This window comes from Lepus europaeus, chromosome 10 (genome assembly GCF_033115175.1).
Source record: "Lepus europaeus isolate LE1 chromosome 10, mLepTim1.pri, whole genome shotgun sequence".
NCBI lineage: Eukaryota > Metazoa > Chordata > Mammalia > Lagomorpha > Leporidae > Lepus > Lepus europaeus.
Genome location: NC_084836.1, coordinates 68,517,886 through 68,536,898, shown reverse-complemented (window position 1 = coordinate 68,536,898; position 19,013 = coordinate 68,517,886). Strand labels below are relative to the sequence as shown.

General features: G+C 53.6%; 1 protein-coding gene across 9 annotated transcripts in view; it reads left to right on the top strand.

Moving 5' to 3' along the window:
* The window catches only part of SCN8A (sodium voltage-gated channel alpha subunit 8), a 103,744-nt gene that overhangs the window by 28,383 nt on the left and 56,348 nt on the right, over window positions 1–19,013 (top strand). For all 9 annotated transcript variants that reach the window (XM_062202207.1, XM_062202205.1, XM_062202201.1 and 6 more), the window contains exons 6-10: window positions 6,894–7,115; window positions 8,359–8,422; window positions 9,489–9,630; window positions 11,429–11,635; window positions 12,400–12,693. In XM_062202207.1, coding sequence (XP_062058191.1) covers window positions 6,894–7,115; window positions 8,359–8,422; window positions 9,489–9,630; window positions 11,429–11,635; window positions 12,400–12,693 — 929 coding nt within the window. The remainder of the gene's footprint in view (window positions 1–6,893; window positions 7,116–8,358; window positions 8,423–9,488; window positions 9,631–11,428; window positions 11,636–12,399; window positions 12,694–19,013) is intronic.

Genomic DNA, 19,013 nt, shown 5'->3' with positions numbered 1-19,013 from the left:
CCTCTGCCCCTTCTTGTTCAGCCAGGCCAAAAACATGCCAGTTGCATGTGGTCCCTGGACTGCCTCCAGCCTCAGGGGCATCAGCTCAGGGAACAGTACACACCAGGGTCTTTCTCAAGTGGCTCCTGGTCTGGAATTTGCCAGGTTCAACCTGACATTGAAGGATTCTGCCCAAAGATATGTATGTCAAAGCCTGGTTTTTACTGCTTGTTCTGGAGCTTGGGCCCAAAAACGAACATGCAAGTGAGTCTGTGAGAAGTTCCCAGTGGGCAGGTGCACCCAGAGAGAGTGCAGGAACCTCAAGGAAGGTGTCCCAGGTCTTTCTCGACTCGCACTTAATGGTATCAATATAAGGAGACGTCCGAAGCTTGTGGGGAAAGGGGTGGGCCTTTGGCCTGGCAGGTAAGCCTGTGTCAGAGAGCCCGTGTTCGCGTCCCAGCTGTAGCTCCCAACTCCAGCTTCTCCACAACTCAGTCTCAGGAGCCAGCAGTGATGCTCAAAGGCTGGGTCCCTGCCATCAATGTGAGAGACCTAGGTTGAGTTTCTGGCTTCTGACTCAGGCTCTGGCCCAGCCCCAGCTGTTGTGAGCCTTTGGGGAGTGAACCAACAGGTGGAAGGTGCCTCTCTCCGTATATATATATCTGTCTCACTCTCTGTGTTTCTCAAATCAGTGAAAATTGGGGCCAGTGTTGTGGTGCAGTGGGTAAAGCCACTGCCTGTAACGCCAGCATCCCCGTATTTATCACAGTGCCAGTTTGGGTCCTGGCTGCTCCGTTTCCAATCCAGCTTCCTGCTCATGCACCTGGAAAGGCAGTGGAGGGTGGCCACCCAGGTGGGAGACCCAAATGGAGTTCCAGGCTCCTGGCTTCAGCATCACCCAGACCTGGGTGTCGTGGCCATTTTGGGGAGTGAACTGGTGGTTGGAAGCTTGCTCAATCATTTTTCTCTCTTTCTTTCTCTCTCTCATTCTGCCTTTCAAATACATACATCTTTTTTTAAAAAGTAACAAAAATCGCTTTAAAAATAAGTTTATTTTGGTGCAAGAAAATTCTGGAATCCATGCAGTTGTCTTATAATGCTCATTTCCCATGCATTGTCTGAAGACCCCCTGTAGAGTGGGCTGGGAGCGCCCCCATGTCCTTTCCTCCTGGTTCCCAGCGTCTCAATGGCTCCTCCAAAGCTCTGCTCTCCCGCCGCCCGTCAGTCCTGCTTTCAGCCCGTTTTGCTGTCTGGAGCATTCTGACTCCTCGATCATCTTTCTCCTGGATATTCACTCTCTCTTCTGCGACTTGGTGGCTTTCACTGCCGACCGGCAGGTCAGGCAGAGAGCAAGGGCCTTCCTGCTCACAAGGAAGAATTTTTGTTAAAGGTAAAGGCTGTGAACATGGCGATCTCCACCAAGTGGCCGAGGGACCCTGGGAGTGTTTAAGACCTTGTTCGACACATTGCTTCTTTTAGGATTTCTGGTTGGCAAGCATGGTGGTTTTGAGCCTCTTCCTTCCTGCTGCTTCTCAGGAAACAGAACTAAAACCTAACAGTGGTCCTGAGTGGACCAGCCTCAGCCTCGCAGGTTCCCCTCACGCACCTCTGAGAGCCAGGTATACTCTGTGACGTGCATCTGGTCCGGAACAGACAAATCTATAGCCTCCACATCTCTTCCAGATTACTCTTGGCCTGGAGAACCTTCCAGAACTGTAGCTGGGAAGCGTGTGTCTGCAGCAGGAGGGTTGGCAGGCACCACCTTGCCCCTAGGACTTCCCCGCACCCCAGCCAGGCTCTGGCAGCCGGCGGGGAGCTGTTCTGTTCCTTCCCTCTGGTTCCGAAACTTCCTGTCACTGCCAGCGGGGCCTCGTTCCCGTGTTAACTCTGCGGAGGAATCAGCTCGCGTGGCTCCACGCCGCTTTGCATTTCCCAACCTGACCTGTAAACCAGGGAGTGCGAGTTAGCTTTGTCTGTAGTCTGGCCATCACTGCGCTGGAAGATTGTGGTCCTGTTTGGAAATAATGGATGGAGCCGGCTCCATCCGTTCGCTCAGGGGATTGCTGGACATTCTGGAAGGTGACAGGGGCTCAGAGGTGCCTTTGGGCGTAGCATGAGATAGAATTCTGCAGCCATGGCTTCATCTGCTCCTCCAAATTCCATAGACAGACAGCTGCTTCTCCAGAACTGACCTTCCTCTACGTGGGTCCGTGCTCAGACACACACCGATGCCAGCCTTTCCCGAGAGTTCTCACTGTCCAGTGGGCCCCCTACTTTGTCGCACGCACACTGCTCCATGCAGGAGTCATCTGGAGGCATGTTTTGCTCTGTTTGGGGTCATCATGTCAGGATCTTGCTTGTTCCGGTGTGCGGTGCCAGGAGCCAACAGAAGAAGCAAACAGTCCCAGCCGGAACAGGGGCGGCCTGCATTCTCGCTTGCTTCCTCCGGTCAAGGCTTGCACCTGCAACTTCTTGGCCTTTCTCGACCTGCGCTGGTGATGGAGGGAGCACTTCGGCTGGGAGGGGCAGCCCCTGGCTGCGGATCTGTGGAACCTGAGCTCCTGAGCTGCAGTGCTGGCGCCCCCTCCAGCGGATGGGCGCTGGTGCCAGCAGATACGGGCATTCCTCATGGAGGGAGGAGGGGTCTCGGCAGCTTGGAGCCCAGGGACCACTTAAAGTCAGTACTGCCGGGGGGTTGTGTGCCTCCCTCCCCCCACCAAGCCTTCTGCCAAGTGTTTCTCTGTGACCTGGGTGAGAGTCTTGGAGAGTAAGTGTTTTGCATGGCCACGATTAATATTACGAGCTGATTATTCTTGCTGAATATTGACTTGTCCCTCCGAGCCCCTGCGAAGCACAAGCAACTGAAAACCATTTCCAGCTAAGTTTCTGCTTCAGACATTCTCAAAAGCCGAAAGAAATCTCACATGATCTCAGCCTCAGGCTCCAAAGCAAAGCCCTTGAGGGAAATTATTATTATTTTCTTTTGCTTCCTGGCCTCTTGTATCCAGATGCCATCAGCAGTGACATCTGGTTCACGGAGAAGAGATGCCACACACCTGTGTGTGAGCATCCAGGCCCTCTCCCAGGAAAGAGATGAGCTCCTTCCATGGCTGCTGTGTGAGCTGAGCATCTCTGGCTGCAATTGAAGGGACGCAGGAGTCATTCAGGGAGCCCAGGGGCTGCCAGCACCCTCTGCATCTCTTCGCATACTGACGTCGTTAAGGCTCACGCACGCCCTAAGTGACGACAGAGTTCCCAGGTGTACATGCTCCCGTCCCCACACACGAAGAAACTCCTCACCTGTCTCTTGTCCCGTTATAACGCCTGTAGGAAAGGATCTGAGTTTAGGTCGGGTGTCCACCCAACACCCCGTAACTTCTGAGAAGGACCCCTTCCTGGAACAGCAGGTGGTTGGCACTCATGGCTTAGAATTTCCTGTCGTATAAATTAGAACTGTCCGAAGAGTTCCCAGAAATAGAAAACATTTGCATAGAAAAGTAGCAGTCAAGGGGCAGGCTCCGAGGCACAGCAGGTGAAGCCGCTGCCTGGGACGCTGCATCTCATAAGGGAGTGCCTGGGATGCAGTCTCAACTCCACACACTCTGGGAGGTGACAGGTTATGGCTCAAGTGCTTGGGCCCCTGCCACTAACCTGGGAGACCCAGGCGGAGTTCTTGGCTCCTGGCTTTGGCGTGGCCCAGCCCTGACTGTTGTGGGCATTTGGGGAGTGAACCAGCAGATGGAAAATCTCTTTCTCTTCCTCTCTCTCCCTTTCAGACAGATAAAAAGAGGAAGGAAGGGAGGGAGGGAGGCAGGAAAGAAATAGCAATGGGCAGGGCCTTGAGTGACCACCGGTGTTGAGAAGAGACAGAGCTAAGTGAGCTCTTTCCAAAGGAGCGGGGAAGACCCCAGCAGCTGTGCTTCCCTGCCGCTTCAAGTACTCTTTGTAAAGTTCCTGACTTTCAAAACAACAAGCCAGCTGCTTTGTGGACCCAGACCCTCTTCCTAACCCAGGCGAACACCACGAGGACTATTTTTATTTTTAAAGATTATTTATTTGAGGCCGGCGCCGTGGCTCCCTTGGCTAATCCTCCGCCTACGGCACTGGCACCCCGGGTTCTAGCCCGGTTGCTCCTCTTCCAGTCCAGCTCTCTGCTGTGGCCCGGGAAGGCAGTGGAGGATGGCCCAAGTGCTTGGGCCCTGCACCCACATGGAAGACCAGGAGGAAGTACTTGGCTCCTGGCTTCAGATTGGCACAGCACGCCAGCCACAGCAGCCCCTTGAGGGGTGAATCAACGGAAAGGAAGACCTTTCTGTCTCTCTCATTGTCTAACTCTGCCTGTCAAAAAAAAAAAAAAAAAAAAAAAGTGGAGCAGCCAAGACTAGAACTGGCACCCCTATGGGATGCCAGAGTCACAGGCTGTGGGTTAAAAAAAAAAAAAAAAAGATTATTTGTTTGAGAGAGATACAGAGAAGCAGAGGCAGAGAGAGAGAGAAAGAGAGAGGTCTTCCATCCGCTGGTTTACTCCCCAGATGGTCACAACAGGCAGAGCTGGATCGATCCAAATTCAGGAGCTAGGAGCTTCTTCCCAGTCTCCCAAGTGGGTGCAGGGGCCCAAGGACTTGGGCCATCTTCTACTGCTTTCCCAGGCCATAGCAGAGAGCTGGACTGGAAGTGGAGCAGCCAGGAGTAGAACCTGTGCCCGTATGGGATGCTGGCGTCACAGGCAGAGGCTTAGCCACAGTGCCAGCCCCAAGAGGACTACTGTGTTCATCCGCAGCTGCGCAGACCTCAGTTCCGCAGTAGGGGACTGGCGCGCTCACCTCCCGGCGGCCTCCTGGGTCAGGCCACCCGTGCCTCCCACCTGGCTGTGTACTGCGAAGCAGCTCCCTGGTACCTTAGGTATGAAAGACAAGTTTGCACTGTCAGCCACTTCACCTCCAACAAATTAAAATCTCTGCCCTATTCTTTGAATGTTTTATTTCTTTATTTTTTATTCTAAAGGAAGAGAGGGAGGGGTAGGGTGGGGGAGGGAGAGAGAGAGAGAGAAAAGATCCTTCACCTACTGGTTCTCATCTGCAAATGCCTAGGCCAGGCTGAAGCCAGGAGCCAGGAACTCTCTCCGGGTCTCTCACCTGGGTGTCAGTGACTCGAGCACCTGAGCCATCATCTGTGCATCGGCAGGAACCTGGAGGAGCCAGGACTGGAACCAGGCATCGGGTTGCGGGCATCCCGAATGATGGCTTCACGCTGTGCCACGACACCTGCCCCTCATCTTGCTTTTTGAGGCTTCTAGGGAAGATTGGCCACGTGCCCTGCAGTGTCTGCTGCCATGTGGACCTGTGTGTGTGTCCCGCACTCTGCAGCCGGCAGCGTGAGCCCGAGAGGTGACCTGAAGTCCGCTCTGCACACAGTGGCCCTCACGACTGAGCCAGGGACAGAGTTCCCACTCTTGTTTCCCTGCCTGCTGTTCGTTCTGCCCAGCCCTGGGAGGAGGCAGGGACTCCGGCTGGAAGGGCCTTGCTTCCTCGTCCCTGGGGAGGCTGCAGGAAGTCCCAGCGAGCCCTGCACACCCTGCACCTGCGAAGTCTAATCCTGGGCTCTCTTTTCTGGGCTCTGTGTGTGAGAGATTTCTCATTCACTTGCTTCTTCAGTAAAATCCAGAGTGCCTGCCCTGTGCCCGGGTCTGTGCGAGGCACAGCACCCACTACTGCTACTGAGCTCGGCTTACGGAATTCTGGCTTCTTACATTCACAGCCATCCCCCCCTAGAGCGCCGGCCTCCTGTGCAGTCAGCCGCACAGTGCGTCATCCCAGCCGGGTCCCTTGGCAGAGGGCAGTGCGTGGGCCAGGTGCCGTGTTTTCCCTGAGCGATGTCTAATCCTTGCAGCAGCCCCATGATACTCAACCACTTGTCCCCCATTGTAAAATGAACCACTGAGATCCCTAGAGCTGTATGGCTCAGGTCCTGCAAGGAGACACCAGTAGCTTGGCTGAAAGGAGTGGTCTTCCAAGGTCAGGCCTGCATGGGAGCCCTGCTGAGGCCTGGGTCTGCCTGGTGCTTTGGCCTCCGGGAGGGCTCCGTGCCTGTCAGATCGCCTGGTGTCTGAGCGTGCCGAGGAGAGCCATGCGTGAACTCAGAGATCTGTGTCCTGCGGGCAGCCTGGTGTCCCAGCCCAGGAGAGCCCCACGCAGGCTTGTTCCGGTCCCTAGAGCACGGAGCCCCCTACGACCGCTCCTCGCGCTGTCACGAAGTCTCCCTTCTTTAGCTTTAAGTGGGAACCCGTGGCTTGCAAAGCTCAAGTTTTGTCTTTCCCCTGGGACAGAGCAAAGGTCGTCGTCGTTGAAGGGGGACACGTCCCTTAATGGAAAGGCAAACTGAATCCTGAGTTCAGAGCTGACCTCTACAATGTGCAGGGATTGTTACTGAGCCTTCTTGCTTGCTGTGGGCACTCAAGCTCCCCAGTGTTCCTTTCCAAACTAAAAGCCTCCTTGATCCCTCGTCTTCTATTTGCTGCCTCAACAAATGTGTCCCGCGTGCCCGCGGCGGGATAGGCACTGTAGAGACAGCCGTGAACAAAACAGTCATGGAGAATTCATCATCATAGCAATCCCTATGCCGGAGGAAGTATAAGGTGCTCCTTATCTGAACTCCCAGAGACTGATAACAGCAGAGGAAGGAGGGTTGTCAGGGAGGGCTTCCTGGAGGAGGTGGTATTTACACTGACGCCTGAAGAGTAAGCAGCCGTTAGGCAGGTAGAATGCAGGTGGAAGGGAACAGCATGTGTGAAGGTCCTGAGGCCCGCAGGGAAGAGCAGACGCCAGCGGCCGGGAGGGCGGGGGGTAGGGGTGAGTGGGTGGGGAGGTGGGGAAGGGCTGGGGACTGAGGCCGGTGCCGGGGTGCTGTGTCCACAGGCCTCAAGACCATCGTGGGCGCCCTGATCCAGTCGGTGAAGAAGCTGTCGGACGTGATGATCCTGACTGTGTTCTGCCTGAGCGTGTTCGCCTTGATTGGCCTACAGCTGTTCATGGGGAACCTGCGGAACAAGTGTGTCGTGTGGCCTATCAACTTCAACGAGAGCTACCTGGAAAATGGCACCAAAGGCTTTGACTGGGAGGAGTACATCAACAACAAAAGTAGGTGGCTCCTCCTCCGTGGGGCGGCACCAAGCCAGCCCCGGCCTCCAAAGAGCGGTTAGGCCCCAGGGGGAAGGCGGGCGGCCGGGCAGGTGTCCCCATTCCCTGGGAGTAGAGGGAGCACGGGCCTCTGACAGCAGCCCCCGCCATTGGTCCTGGCCTAGCCTCTTGCAAGCAGGCAGGACTTGAGAGCATCTTTGCGTATGCCCCTGGAATCCACTTCGAAATTCAAGCTTCCAAGCCGGGTGAAATCAAATTCATTCTTTTTCCCCTGGCTGGGTTCCCTGGGATATTTAAACATTTAGTTCCCAATGTCCCTGTGGAATGTGAGTGGGTTTCTTTGGTTTTTTTTTTTTTGTTTTGTTTTTTAAGATTTATTTATTCGGCCAGCGCCGCAGCTCACTAAACTAATCCTCCACCTGCGGCGCCGGCACACCAGGTTCTAGTTTCGGTCGGGGTGCCGGATTCTGTCCCGGTTGCCCCTCTTCCAGGCCAGCTCTCTGCTGTGGCCCGGGAGTGCAGTGGAGGATGGCCCAAGTGCTTGGGCCCTGCACCCCATGGGAGACCAGGAGAAGCACCTGGCTCCTGGCTTTGCATCGGTGCAGCACGCTGGCCGTAGCGGCCATTTGGGGGGTGAACCAACGGAAGGAAGACCTTTCTGTCTCTCTCTCACTGTCTAACTCTGCCTGTCAAAAGACAGAGTTAAAGAGGTCTTCCATCTGCTGGTTCACTCCTCAAGTGGCCACAACAGCTGGAGCTGGACTGATCCAAAGCCAGGAGCCAGTAGCTTCTTCTGGGTCCCCCATGTGGGTGCAGGGGCCCAAGCATTTGGGCCATCTCCCACTGCTTTCCCAGGTGCATTAGCAGGGAGTTGGATTGGAAGTGGAGCAGCCAGGTCTTGAACTGGCGCCCATATGGGATGCTGGCACCACAGGCAGCAGCTTTACCTGCCACGCCACAGCGCCAGCCCCATGAGCATTGTTTATCCTATACGGCCTTTGTCACCCACCAGGCCCAGGGAGTCAGGCTGTGCCATCCGGTTGCAGTTAGGGAGTTCTCACCCTGTTGTTGGAGGAACCGGAACACTTGGGGATTCTGCTGAGAGCGGATCCATGGCTGCTTTCACTGTGGTCAGGGAAGGTTACTAGGAGCTGAGGCCATTGGCTCCTTAGGAACAGTGTAACTCTATCTCTGGTCCACCTAAACCTGCCTGTTCCTTTCTTCCCTCTTCACACTTCCCTAGCAAATTTTTACATAGTTCCTGGCATGCTGGAACCCTTACTGTGCGGGAACAGCTCCGACGCTGGGTAAGTTAGCTCGGCTCCTTTGGTTCTCTGGCCTTAAAAACACTGTGCCTCTTGTTAGTGGATCAGATTGGGTGGTGTTTTCAACCTTCCTTTGTGCCCACGTGGTAGCTCTTACAGTCGGGGTCAGATTCTCTTTCTGTTTCATATTTACCCATCCAAAGTGGACATTGCACCTGTAGCTGGCTGCGGGAGGTACGGGGCAGGGGGAGGATAGATTCTGTAACACCAGATGGTGTCACAAAAGTAACACAGTATAGAGTGAGGACAGTGTCACCCAGGGGTGACCGGGAATCCACCAGTCCTGACCTCACATAGGTGAGGGCCCAGAGGTGCATGTGTCATGATTCTGCTGCGTCCAGCCCTGCGACCTCTGGAAGCCACTCAACTCCGCTGAGCCTCAACTCCTTCTCCCATAAAATGGGTATAGTAGGCACTGTGCTTTAACACGGCCCCAGCAGCCACCAAGCCCACCGAATTCCCCGTACCGAGGTAGATACTAAAGACCACATGGCAAGGCACAGCTGGTGAGTCCAGAAGCAGAGAAAGTCGTGTAACCAGGGGGTCTCTGGCACCCCAGCATGAGCTAGGCTGTCAACGGTGAGGGCCAGGAGAGCCGAGACCATGAAGAGGTACTCCCGGGGCCCTTGGCACGGGAGGCGGTAGCTGGCTTGAGCTTGGATTGGCTGACTTGCCTGCCGGAAGGAATCTAGGACAGCGGCCCTCACACTCGGGGCAGGCACAAGAACCCCCTGGCCTCACCGCTTACAGCGCAGACGCACAGAAGCACAGACGCCACCTGTAGAGCGGGCAATTCCTAAGTTTGGGGAAGAGCATGGGAAGCCACATTCCTAAGGGATCTGCTGGTTCGGACCTGGCCTGCCCCTTCCCAACTTCCTACTAGCTGCGTGCCTACTTGTGTCTCTTTCTCTTGCCCTCTAATCTGTTGGCCTGGCTCTTCGCGCTGTCCCTTGTCCTGGAGTGGGAGGAGTCACAGTATTCGCCCTCTTGGAGGGCGTGGATGAGCGGGTGCTTTTGACCAGTGCTGAAGTGCCCGTTCTGTCTGCAGGCAATGCCCGGAGGGCTACCAGTGCATGAAGGCGGGCAGGAACCCCAACTACGGGTACACGAGCTTCGACACCTTCAGCTGGGCCTTCCTGGCGCTGTTTCGCCTAATGACCCAGGACTATTGGGAAAACTTGTATCAGCTGGTGAGTAATCCCTCTCCTCCCTCTCTCTCTCTCTCTCTCTCTCTCTCTCTCTCTCTCTGGTGGTGGAGTTTGCACGAGGGCAGGTGGGCTGGGGGCTTTCTGTGCAGGAGGGCCATGGGGGAGCTGTCCAGTGGGACCCCCCGGGGGTAGATTTCTTTCCATGTTAAGTAAGTCACGTGTCCAGCGAGTTCTGCTGGCTCCCATGCCTTGCGTCTTGGATGCACAGGCACGTGGAGCTGTCAAAGCTCTCTCCACCATGGCAGCTTCTTACCCAGCCCAGGAATCTGCTGTCTCTGCCTACTTCCTGTTAGTTCACCCTCTCGTTTTGGGTTTGGGGCTCAGGGCATCTAAAAAAAAATACTGAATACTTCCCTGTGCACGGTCCTGTGCCAGATGTTATAGAGATGGGCTGTCTGCACACAGGGACCTTGGGAGTCTGAGCGTATCTCCATGTCTGGGATTTGTAACGCATCTGGAGTTGGCACAGCTGAAAGCAGGCTGAGTCCCATTCTGTTGGGTGACTCCGTGACTCCGGGCACAGTGCTGAAGTTTGCTGGCTGGAATGGAAGAGGAGCTGCAGGCGACTGCCCAGGCTCTCCCAGCCTCAGAGTCCCACAGCAGTCCCTTAATTTTCTCTGTGACTCCGGCAGCTGGTGATAAAATCACGCCCCTGTGACAGACGGAGGGACCTCTTTAAGGAAAGCTCCCCGTTCACCCCACCAAATGAGTTCTCCCTTTTCTACTGGACAGTTCACTCAGATGCAAGTCTTTCCCATAAAATATTTGTGACTGGTGCTATGTGCCATTATTTAAATTACTTTAAAAACATTTATTTTGAAAGGCAGAGAGAAGAGAGAGAGACAGAAAGATTTTTTCATCCGCTGGTTCACTCCCCAAATGGCTGCAACAGCCAGGGCTGGGCTATGCCCAAGCCAGGAGCATGGAACTCCCATCTAGGTTCTCCTATATGGGTGCCAGGGACCCAAGCACTCGGGGCATCCTCCGCTGCTTTCCCAGCTGCACCAGCAGGGAGCTGGATTGGAGGCAGAGCAGCCAGGACTCGAACCTGTGCCTTGATGTAGGATGCTGGCTTTGCAGGCAGCAGCTTAACCTGCTGCACCACAACACCGGCCCTCCATTGAATACTTGTGAGGGAGAGAAATAAAGATAAAAATTGGGGAATATGGTCACATGTACTTGTTCTAAAACCCAGTTGTTCTTAGATGGCCATGTGCTCACTGTTAGTGAAAAGAAGGAGCCCAGGGTCTTCTTCTTTTCTTCCCGCTATCTTTTATGCCCTGTCTCTCTTTTTGAAATGTACCCTATTGCAAAAAGATAAGGTAGGGTGTCACTCAAGAAGGGGACCTCCTGTGACTGGGACCTGGTTCCCAGGAGGGAATTTGTTAATGTTCTTTGAGGACCAGTAGATAAACGAGGCAAAGTCTTGCATTCTTTCCTTTAAAACTGTCTTCCAGCCAGCCACTGAAGTCAAATAGAATTCTTAACTCAGCGCATTTTTCCCTGAAAGTAAAAAAAAAAAAAAAGAAGAAGGCACTTTTCTGTGTAATGAGGATGTGGGGAGAATTTGGTAACAGGAGGGGATTTCTCTGTTACCATGGGTGGAGGTTAATAGTGCCATTGTGCCATTTACCGTGAGCTGAGGATGAGGCTGTGTGACCAGTGGGGACGCCGTGTATCCCAGACAGGACGGGCTGTCCCCATTCAAAAGGCCCACAGAGCCTTCCCGGCCCTGTTAAGTTGACGCAGCTGACTCAGAAAATGATCTCTGCTTTTGCAGACTCTGCGAGCAGCCGGCAAAACATACATGATTTTCTTCGTCCTGGTCATCTTTGTGGGATCCTTCTACCTGGTGAACTTGATCTTGGCTGTGGTGGCCATGGCTTACGAGGAGCAGAACCAGGCCACGCTGGAGGAGGCTGAGCAGAAAGAGGCGGAATTCAAGGCCATGTTGGAGCAGCTGAAGAAGCAGCAGGAAGAGGCACAGGTCGGTGGTGGGCTTTTTGCCTGCCCTGGGCTTCGGGCGGATCCCGGTGACCGAGGCTGCCTCTGGGTGTTGCTGTGTAGGCACACCGCCACGCAGAGCTCGCCGGTCTGATGAAAAGAACCCAAGGGACCCCTACGCATGGTTGATCCAATTGGTCTGTTTGTCTTAGCGGCCAGATCATTTGCGGACGTGACCTTTTGTTGAATTTCCCAACTGGTCAGCTGGAAGGAAAACGTAGGCAGCAGGGCAGTTTCTGGAGTGCTTCATCTAAGCATCGTTGCCTATCACGGAGAAAAACAGGAGGAGCCCCTGCAGAGGTTCCCTCTGCTCACAGAAAACATTGTTGCCAATGGAAAAGAGGATACAGGCAAAATGATCTCCCACCCTCACTTGCTGAACCTTGTTCAAACACAAGCAACCGTGGTTGCATCCCTAGCATCTAAGTAACGTGGTTTCCTAGCGTTCATTTCCAGAAGGTTCTCACAAAGCGGCCTGTGGTGCTGAGAAGGCAGTCGCATCCTTGGCCGAGATACTCCAAAGAGCAAGCCCCAAGATCGGCGCTGTGGGTTCTGCTCTCGCCAATGAAGGGCCGGTGCAGGTGGCCAGGCTGTGGCCGCGGTGTCCACCAGCAGGTGGCGCTGCCCTCCTCCTGGTTCCCCGCCCTGTTATCCCTGTGGAAAAGGGGGTGCCGGCTGCTAACTGCGACCGACTTTTGGGGGGAAGGAAACTTCTGGTCTCAAATGTGACTGTGGCTCCTCTCCTAGGCTGCCGCCATGGCCACCTCGGCAGGGACCGTGTCAGAGGATGCCATCGAGGAAGAAGGGGAGGAGGGGGTCGGCTCCCCGCGGAGCTCGTCCGAGATTTCCAAGCTGAGTTCCAAGAGCGCCAAGGAGCGGCGGAACCGGAGGAAGAAGAGGAAGCAGAAGGAGCTATCGGAGGGCGAGGAGAAGGGGGACCCCGAGAAGGTGTTCAAGTCCGAGTCGGAGGACGGGCTGCGGAGGAAGGGCTTCCGGCTGCCGGACAACAGGATTGGGAGGAAATTCTCCATCATGAACCAGGTGAGCGTCCCCGGGGCGGAGGCACTTCCGGCGGGTGCGGCTGGCCCTGTGCTGCCCTGCCCTGCCCGAGAACGCACGGGTGGGTTCCGCGCCGGCCCGCGTCTCCCCCTGAGCACCGAGGCACAGAATGCACCCAGACGCCTCTGCTTAGGAATCTCGTGTCACCCGTCGTCAGTAAAAATAGCAGCAGGAACCCTGAAGCTCCGGAGGAGACCTGATTGGAGCATGGCCTGTTCTGGTAATTAATTATTCCAGGGACACGGAGTCAGGCGGAAAAATTAGCCGAGCCGTGCATTGAACGCCTCCGGTTTTCTCCAGCCTTAATACCTAAGGGGAACTGGGAGAAAGGGGAGAGGCCTCGTGGATAACTGGTGGCCGGTTCTGTTGCTATAAACATCATCATAAAATAGATAGCTCGGGTTATCAAAAAAAGACTACCCAAGTCCCCAAGGGGTTGGATTGGATTCCGTTCCACTGCCCATTTTAAAGGAATGTGGCCAGGGTGTAGGTGGAGAACAGGGCATATCCCTGCCCGTGGCACTGTCCTCAGCATCGTTTCTTTGTTCCCAAAGATGAGTCACTGTGTGCCTCTTCCTTGTAGCTCTCACTGCCCAGTTCATATTTATTTATTTATTTATTACTTTTTTGCCTTCTATCACAGCACAATCTCCTGCTCCCATCCCCATGAACCTCTCTCTATCCCCATTAACCTTAACCCGGTTGTTACTTCGTTCCACTGTGGTTGGCCACTATGGTTTTGTTTTCTCTAATCTTTAATTTTTTTTAAGATTTATTTTATTTATTTGAAAGGGTTACACAGAGAGAGAAGGAGAAGCAAAGAGAGAGAGAGGTCTTCTATCTGCTGGTTCACTCCCCAATTGGCTGCAACAGCCAAAGCTGTGCTGATCCGAAGCCAGGAGCCGGGAGCTTCTTCCGGGTCTCCCACGCGGGGTGCAGGGGCCCAAGGACTTGGGCCATCTTCTACTGCTTTCCCAGGCCATAGCAGAGAGCTGGATCAGAAGTGAAGCAGCCAGGACTCGAACCAGCACCCATATGGGATGCTGGCACTGCAGGCTGTAGCTCTAACCCTGCCATGCCACAGCACTGACCCCTCTTTATTTTTTCATACCATTAGCAGATCAGGTGCCAGAGCCTAGCTCTTGCTATCTGTGTAGCAGGCACTGCCTGAGCGTCCGAGCGTCTGAACCAAGGCTTGAGGACCAAACAGGAATCAGTCAGACAACATAGATGTGTGTTGATGAGGCAGCTGTAAGATGGAAGAAACGACATTCCAGGTTTGGGAGGAAAGTACGAGTGTGTTCCAGTTTGGACATCTCAGGTTTGAGTGGTTTGTTAGGAAGCCCAGTGGAGAGGTGTTCGAGACAAATCTAGCTCTAGATAGTCAGATGATAGCCCAGGGGAAGAGGCCCCGAGCTGAGAAGTGGTGCTGAAACCATGAGACTTGCTGAGATCACCCAGCGTGAGTGGGCCAGAGCCGCTGACAGCTGGCGGGCACAGGTGTAGGAGGGGGGCCGACCCAGGAAGAGCATGCTGGGCCCCAGAGGTGCCGGGAGAGCCGGGAGCGGAAGGGTTAGAGGAGGCAGGGCAGTGGTGCGTGCGTTGGAATTTCACGCAGCTGCTCGGTGAGATAACTGGAAGTGTCCGCTGGGCGTGGTGGCCAAGAAGGCACCGAGGACTCTGGGAAGCCATGTCAGATGGGAAGTGAGACAGCGAGTGCCTGCCTCCCACCCCGCTTCTTTAAAGGGTTGGGAGGCCAGAGGGAGAAGTACACGCTTGGACAGTCCAGGAGATGGAGGGCGGGCGTGGGAAACGGAGGATGTGGAGACAGATGTGGCCTTTAACTGCACTGGGCAGTACCTTGTGCCCTGAAATGCTGGGAAAACGGGACAGTGGGGGGTGGAGAAGGTTGCAGATGGGCGGTAGGGGGTTGAGGACGATGACCCTGACAGGTGCAGGGGATTAAAAATCTTATTGAAGGAGTTGGGTGTTCGAAGAAAATACTGACAGTGCAGAAGAGCTAGTGGGAGGTTGAGGGCGTTCCCCTAATCAGAGACATTCTGTTTGCTTTGGTTAAAGTCCCACAGCCCTAGCACGGAATTCCCAGCGTTGCCCTGCTCCGTGTTTATACAGTGTTTCAGTCTCTGGCTATCACACCCCATGCCCACCAGATGCGCCCCTGATGCCATGCCCATCTTCCACCCCTGTGCTTTGCTCCAGAAACACCACCCCTAAGAAGACCCCACTTCTGGGGCCAGCGCTGTGGCGTTGTGGGTAAAGCCGCCACCTGCAGTGCCAGCATCCCATATGGGCACCGGTTCGAGTCCCGGCTGCTCCACTTCCAATCCAGCTCTCCACTGTGGCCTGGGAAAACAGCAGAAGATGGCCCAAGTCCTTGGGCCCCTGCACCTGCGTGGGAGACCCAGAAGAAGCTCCTGGCTCCTGGGTTCAGATCGGCTCAGCTCTGGCTGTTGCGGCCAACTGGGGAGTGAACCATTGGATGGAAGACCTCTCTCTCTTTCTCTGCTTCTCCTTCTCTCTCTGTGTAACTCTGACTTTCAAATAAATAAAATAAATCATAAAAAAAAGAAAAGAAAACCCCACTTCTTGCTGAAGCAAGAAGCCGGGAGCTCCATGCCAGTCTTCCCACGTGGGTGGCAGGCAGGGACTCAGCTACTCGAGCCATCCTCTGCCACCTCCCAGGGTTTGTATTAGCAAGAAGCTGGAAACAGGAGTGGAGTCAGGACTCGAACCCAGGCTCTCCGATGTGGGATGCGGGCGCCTCAAGTGGCGTCTTGGCTGCTATGCCCAGTGACCACCCCAAGATGAACTGCTCTCTCCAGGGTTATGTGACTAGTAGGTGTTAGAAGCAGGCCTGGCCAACGCTGGAGTGTGCGAGTCTGTTGCCCCTCTCCACCCACCTGCACAGCCCCCACCACCACCACCTCTCCCGTTGGCTTTGGCTTTCCCATGGCACAGTTCAGATACCTGTAAGTTTCTGTGACTTGCGTGTCTCCTGCCCACCTGTCTCCTACTCACCACCCTCTGTTTATAATGCTCAAGACAGTTTCTAAATTTTATGTAGAATGTTTTGCAAAGTATTTTAATTATTATCCTATCATAGCCATTCCCAAAAGTTTTTGCCTTAGGATTCCCCCTATATCTTTTTTTTTTTAAGATTTATTCATTTATTGAAAGAGTTACACAGAGAGAAAAAGAGAGGCAGAGACAGAAACAGAGAGAGGTCTTCCATCTGCTGGTTCACTCCCCAACTGACCACAACAGCTGGGGCTGTGCGGATCCGAAGCCAGGAACCAGGAGCTTCTTCTGGGTCTCCTACGCAGGTACAGGGGCCCAAGGACCTGCGCCATCTTCTACTGCTTTCCCAGGCCACAGTAGAGAGCTGGATGGGAAGTGGAGCAGCCAGGACTCAAACTGGCACCCACGCAGGATGCCAGCACTGTAGGCGGCGGCCTCACCTGCTATGTCACAGCGCCGACCCCCATCTCATTATTAACCTGACATAATTCTGAACTTGTGGGCCCTGCTACAATAGTCTCAGGGACCAGCAGGGGTCCCCAGGTCACATTTTACAAACTAACTTTGACATAGAAATAGAACCTTTAAACCACACACACACACACACACATTCAGATGACATTCCAGACATCTGAATCTTTCCAAGCCCACGGATGCCCTGAGCTCCCCAAGCGCAGTTTTTCTATGGAATGTGAGGGCCATCATCCCAAGTCCTGAACACCCCAGGGCTTGTTTTCCCAAGCCAGCAACCATAACGCCACTGGCTGGAAAAGGGGGCAGAAACCCCTGGTTTTGCAGGAAAGATTTTTGTGAACAGGAAGTTCCTCACATGAAGACCAGGCAATCCAAAGCTACAGCCTCAACCACCTCCTTGAACTGCCTCACTCACCAACCCTTGCTCTGCGTCACCCAGGGCCAGTCTGCTCCTAGGGGTCTGGGATCCTCTCTGGTGGAGGTGGGGCCAGAGAGCAAAGCCAGAGTGCCCGCAGATCTTACAGTCCCTAAACACTTACCAATTCATGCAAAATGAGCTCCTTGGTGACTGGTTTTCTCCATGTGGCCCCTAGGGATCAAATCATGCATCTCAGAAGCACGTGGGCTGCTTAGAGCCAGAGCAGGAAGAGACTGAGTCCCCGGGCAGAGACACAGGTGGGAGGCTGGACTGGGAGAGAACTAGAATTGCCTGAAGAAAAGGCAGTGGTCTGGGCCTGGGGGCTCTGTACCTTCTAAGGAGCTGCTGGAACTGGAGGCATTTTGAGCGTAGCACCGGAAATGGATTCTCCACAGCAAAGAGATAAGGGCACGAATTAAGTAAGGAGGAGTCCTGTGGCCCTTCAGGGTTCTCACCAGAAGTTATCATCAGAATAGGTCTCCCCAGCAGGTACGGGATCTGCTGCCACAGCCCCTCCTGCGATAAGAGGTGCAAAGCACTAAACCCTAAAGCAAAAGTCTCATCCACTTAAAAAATTGGTGTCAGAGTTCCCTCAGAGTCCCCCTCAGGCAGACTGTCTCAGGCCAGTGCTTTGCCAAGTTTCCTCCAACTGGACGGGCTCCCCCTGTGAGGCTCTTGGGGACTTTCTAAGCGCAGTCTCAAGAGCTTGCTTTCCAGGCCTTTAACACAGTGCACCCCAGGGCCTGAGCCAGCCCTGCACACCTCGGCCACGGCCACGGCCTCACCCATCCTCCCTTCCCGCTTCTCCTTCCAGCACCCCCTTCCCTCCCTGCGTGAGGAAAGCGTGTCCCTCTCACCCCACCGCTCCCTTGTCCTGAGGTGTAGTCATCTTTAGGATGCCGGACGAAAGGACAGTTAACAAAATTAGCATCTATAACATTTCCCTGGATCCAGAGAGCTTTAGTTCATCATCAGGCTTTTTGCAGTACTGCTTAGATATTTCTGTTCAGATCAAAGTTAATAATTGGGAGTGCTGGGTGTTGGAAGTTCAGCAGTGGGGCGGCTGTCACTCAGATCTGCATACATTTATTAAAAGTGAAAAGTGAGTTCACATGTTCAAACATGTGGGCTGACGTCCTTGGATCACGTGGTGGACAGTCTCATAAAGCAGTGAGCCTAGCTTGCAGGTAAAGCCTGTGAGATTAGAATGATTTGATTACAAATTAATGATATTTTGATTATTCCATGCTTTTCTGTTTGGTTAAACTAGGTAGTTTTACATGAAAGAGGAACCCCTGTCAATATAAATAAGTAATCATTTGCAGAAATCAAGAGAAGCAAAGCCACTAATAACCAAGTATCCAGTCCCTTGGCAAGAGCTGGGCTTTTAACGATTTGTTTTCAACAGAATTTAAAGAGGAACTAATGTAATTTTCGCTGAGACATCATTATAATAAATTTTGCTGATGGTTTGCTGTGTCATTTTTGGCAGATAACTTGGAAGGAGTTTGAAGAATTACTATAGTAGTACTATAACATAATTCTTCTGTTCCTAGTAGTCTTCCAGTGAAAAGGATACTAGAAAGTATCTCATTCTAATGATAAGTAATACCACCAGCAAATATTTAACCTCTAGTTGACAAAAAAAAAATCCCATCCATCTCTTTGAGAAATGCATTCTAATATGATTTTCTGTTGAAAGCCAATTATGACTGGCGCCACAGCTCAATAGGCTAATCCTCTGCCTGTGGTGCCAGCACACTGGGTTCTAATCCCGGTCGGGGCACCGGATTCTGTCCCGGTTGCCCCTCTTCCAGGCCAGCTCTCTGCTATGGCCCAGGAGTGCAGTGGAGGATGGCCCAAGTGCTTGGGTCCTGCACCCGCATGGGAGACCAGGAGAAGCACTTGGCTCCTGGCTTCAGATCAGCGCGGTGCGCCGGCTGCAGCGGCCATTGGAGGGTGAACCAACGGCAAAAAGGAAGACCTTTCTCTCTGTCTCTCTCTCTCTCACTGTCCACTCTGCCTGTCAAAAAAAAAATCCAATTATAAAATATGTAATGTTTTATCTTTAAAGCCAGTTGTTTATAAATAGTGCAATACATTTGTGTAGCTTGATCGAGGGTTTTCATAAGCATTGCAGTAACACAAGTCAGGAGAAGTTTTAAATTCCTCAGAGACTTGGCCACAGAGAGACTCACGTTTTGAGTACAGTTTGTAACGCTTCTGTTGCAGAGAAGTTGTTCAAGGGTGGTCAGTAGCAGACATTAAGCCACAAAAATACCCAGGTGCATAACATATTCCCTAGGGAGTGAGGACTGGCAGGAGAAATGGGGGTGGGGGGGATTAGGCCACAAAGGAGATTCGACTTGAA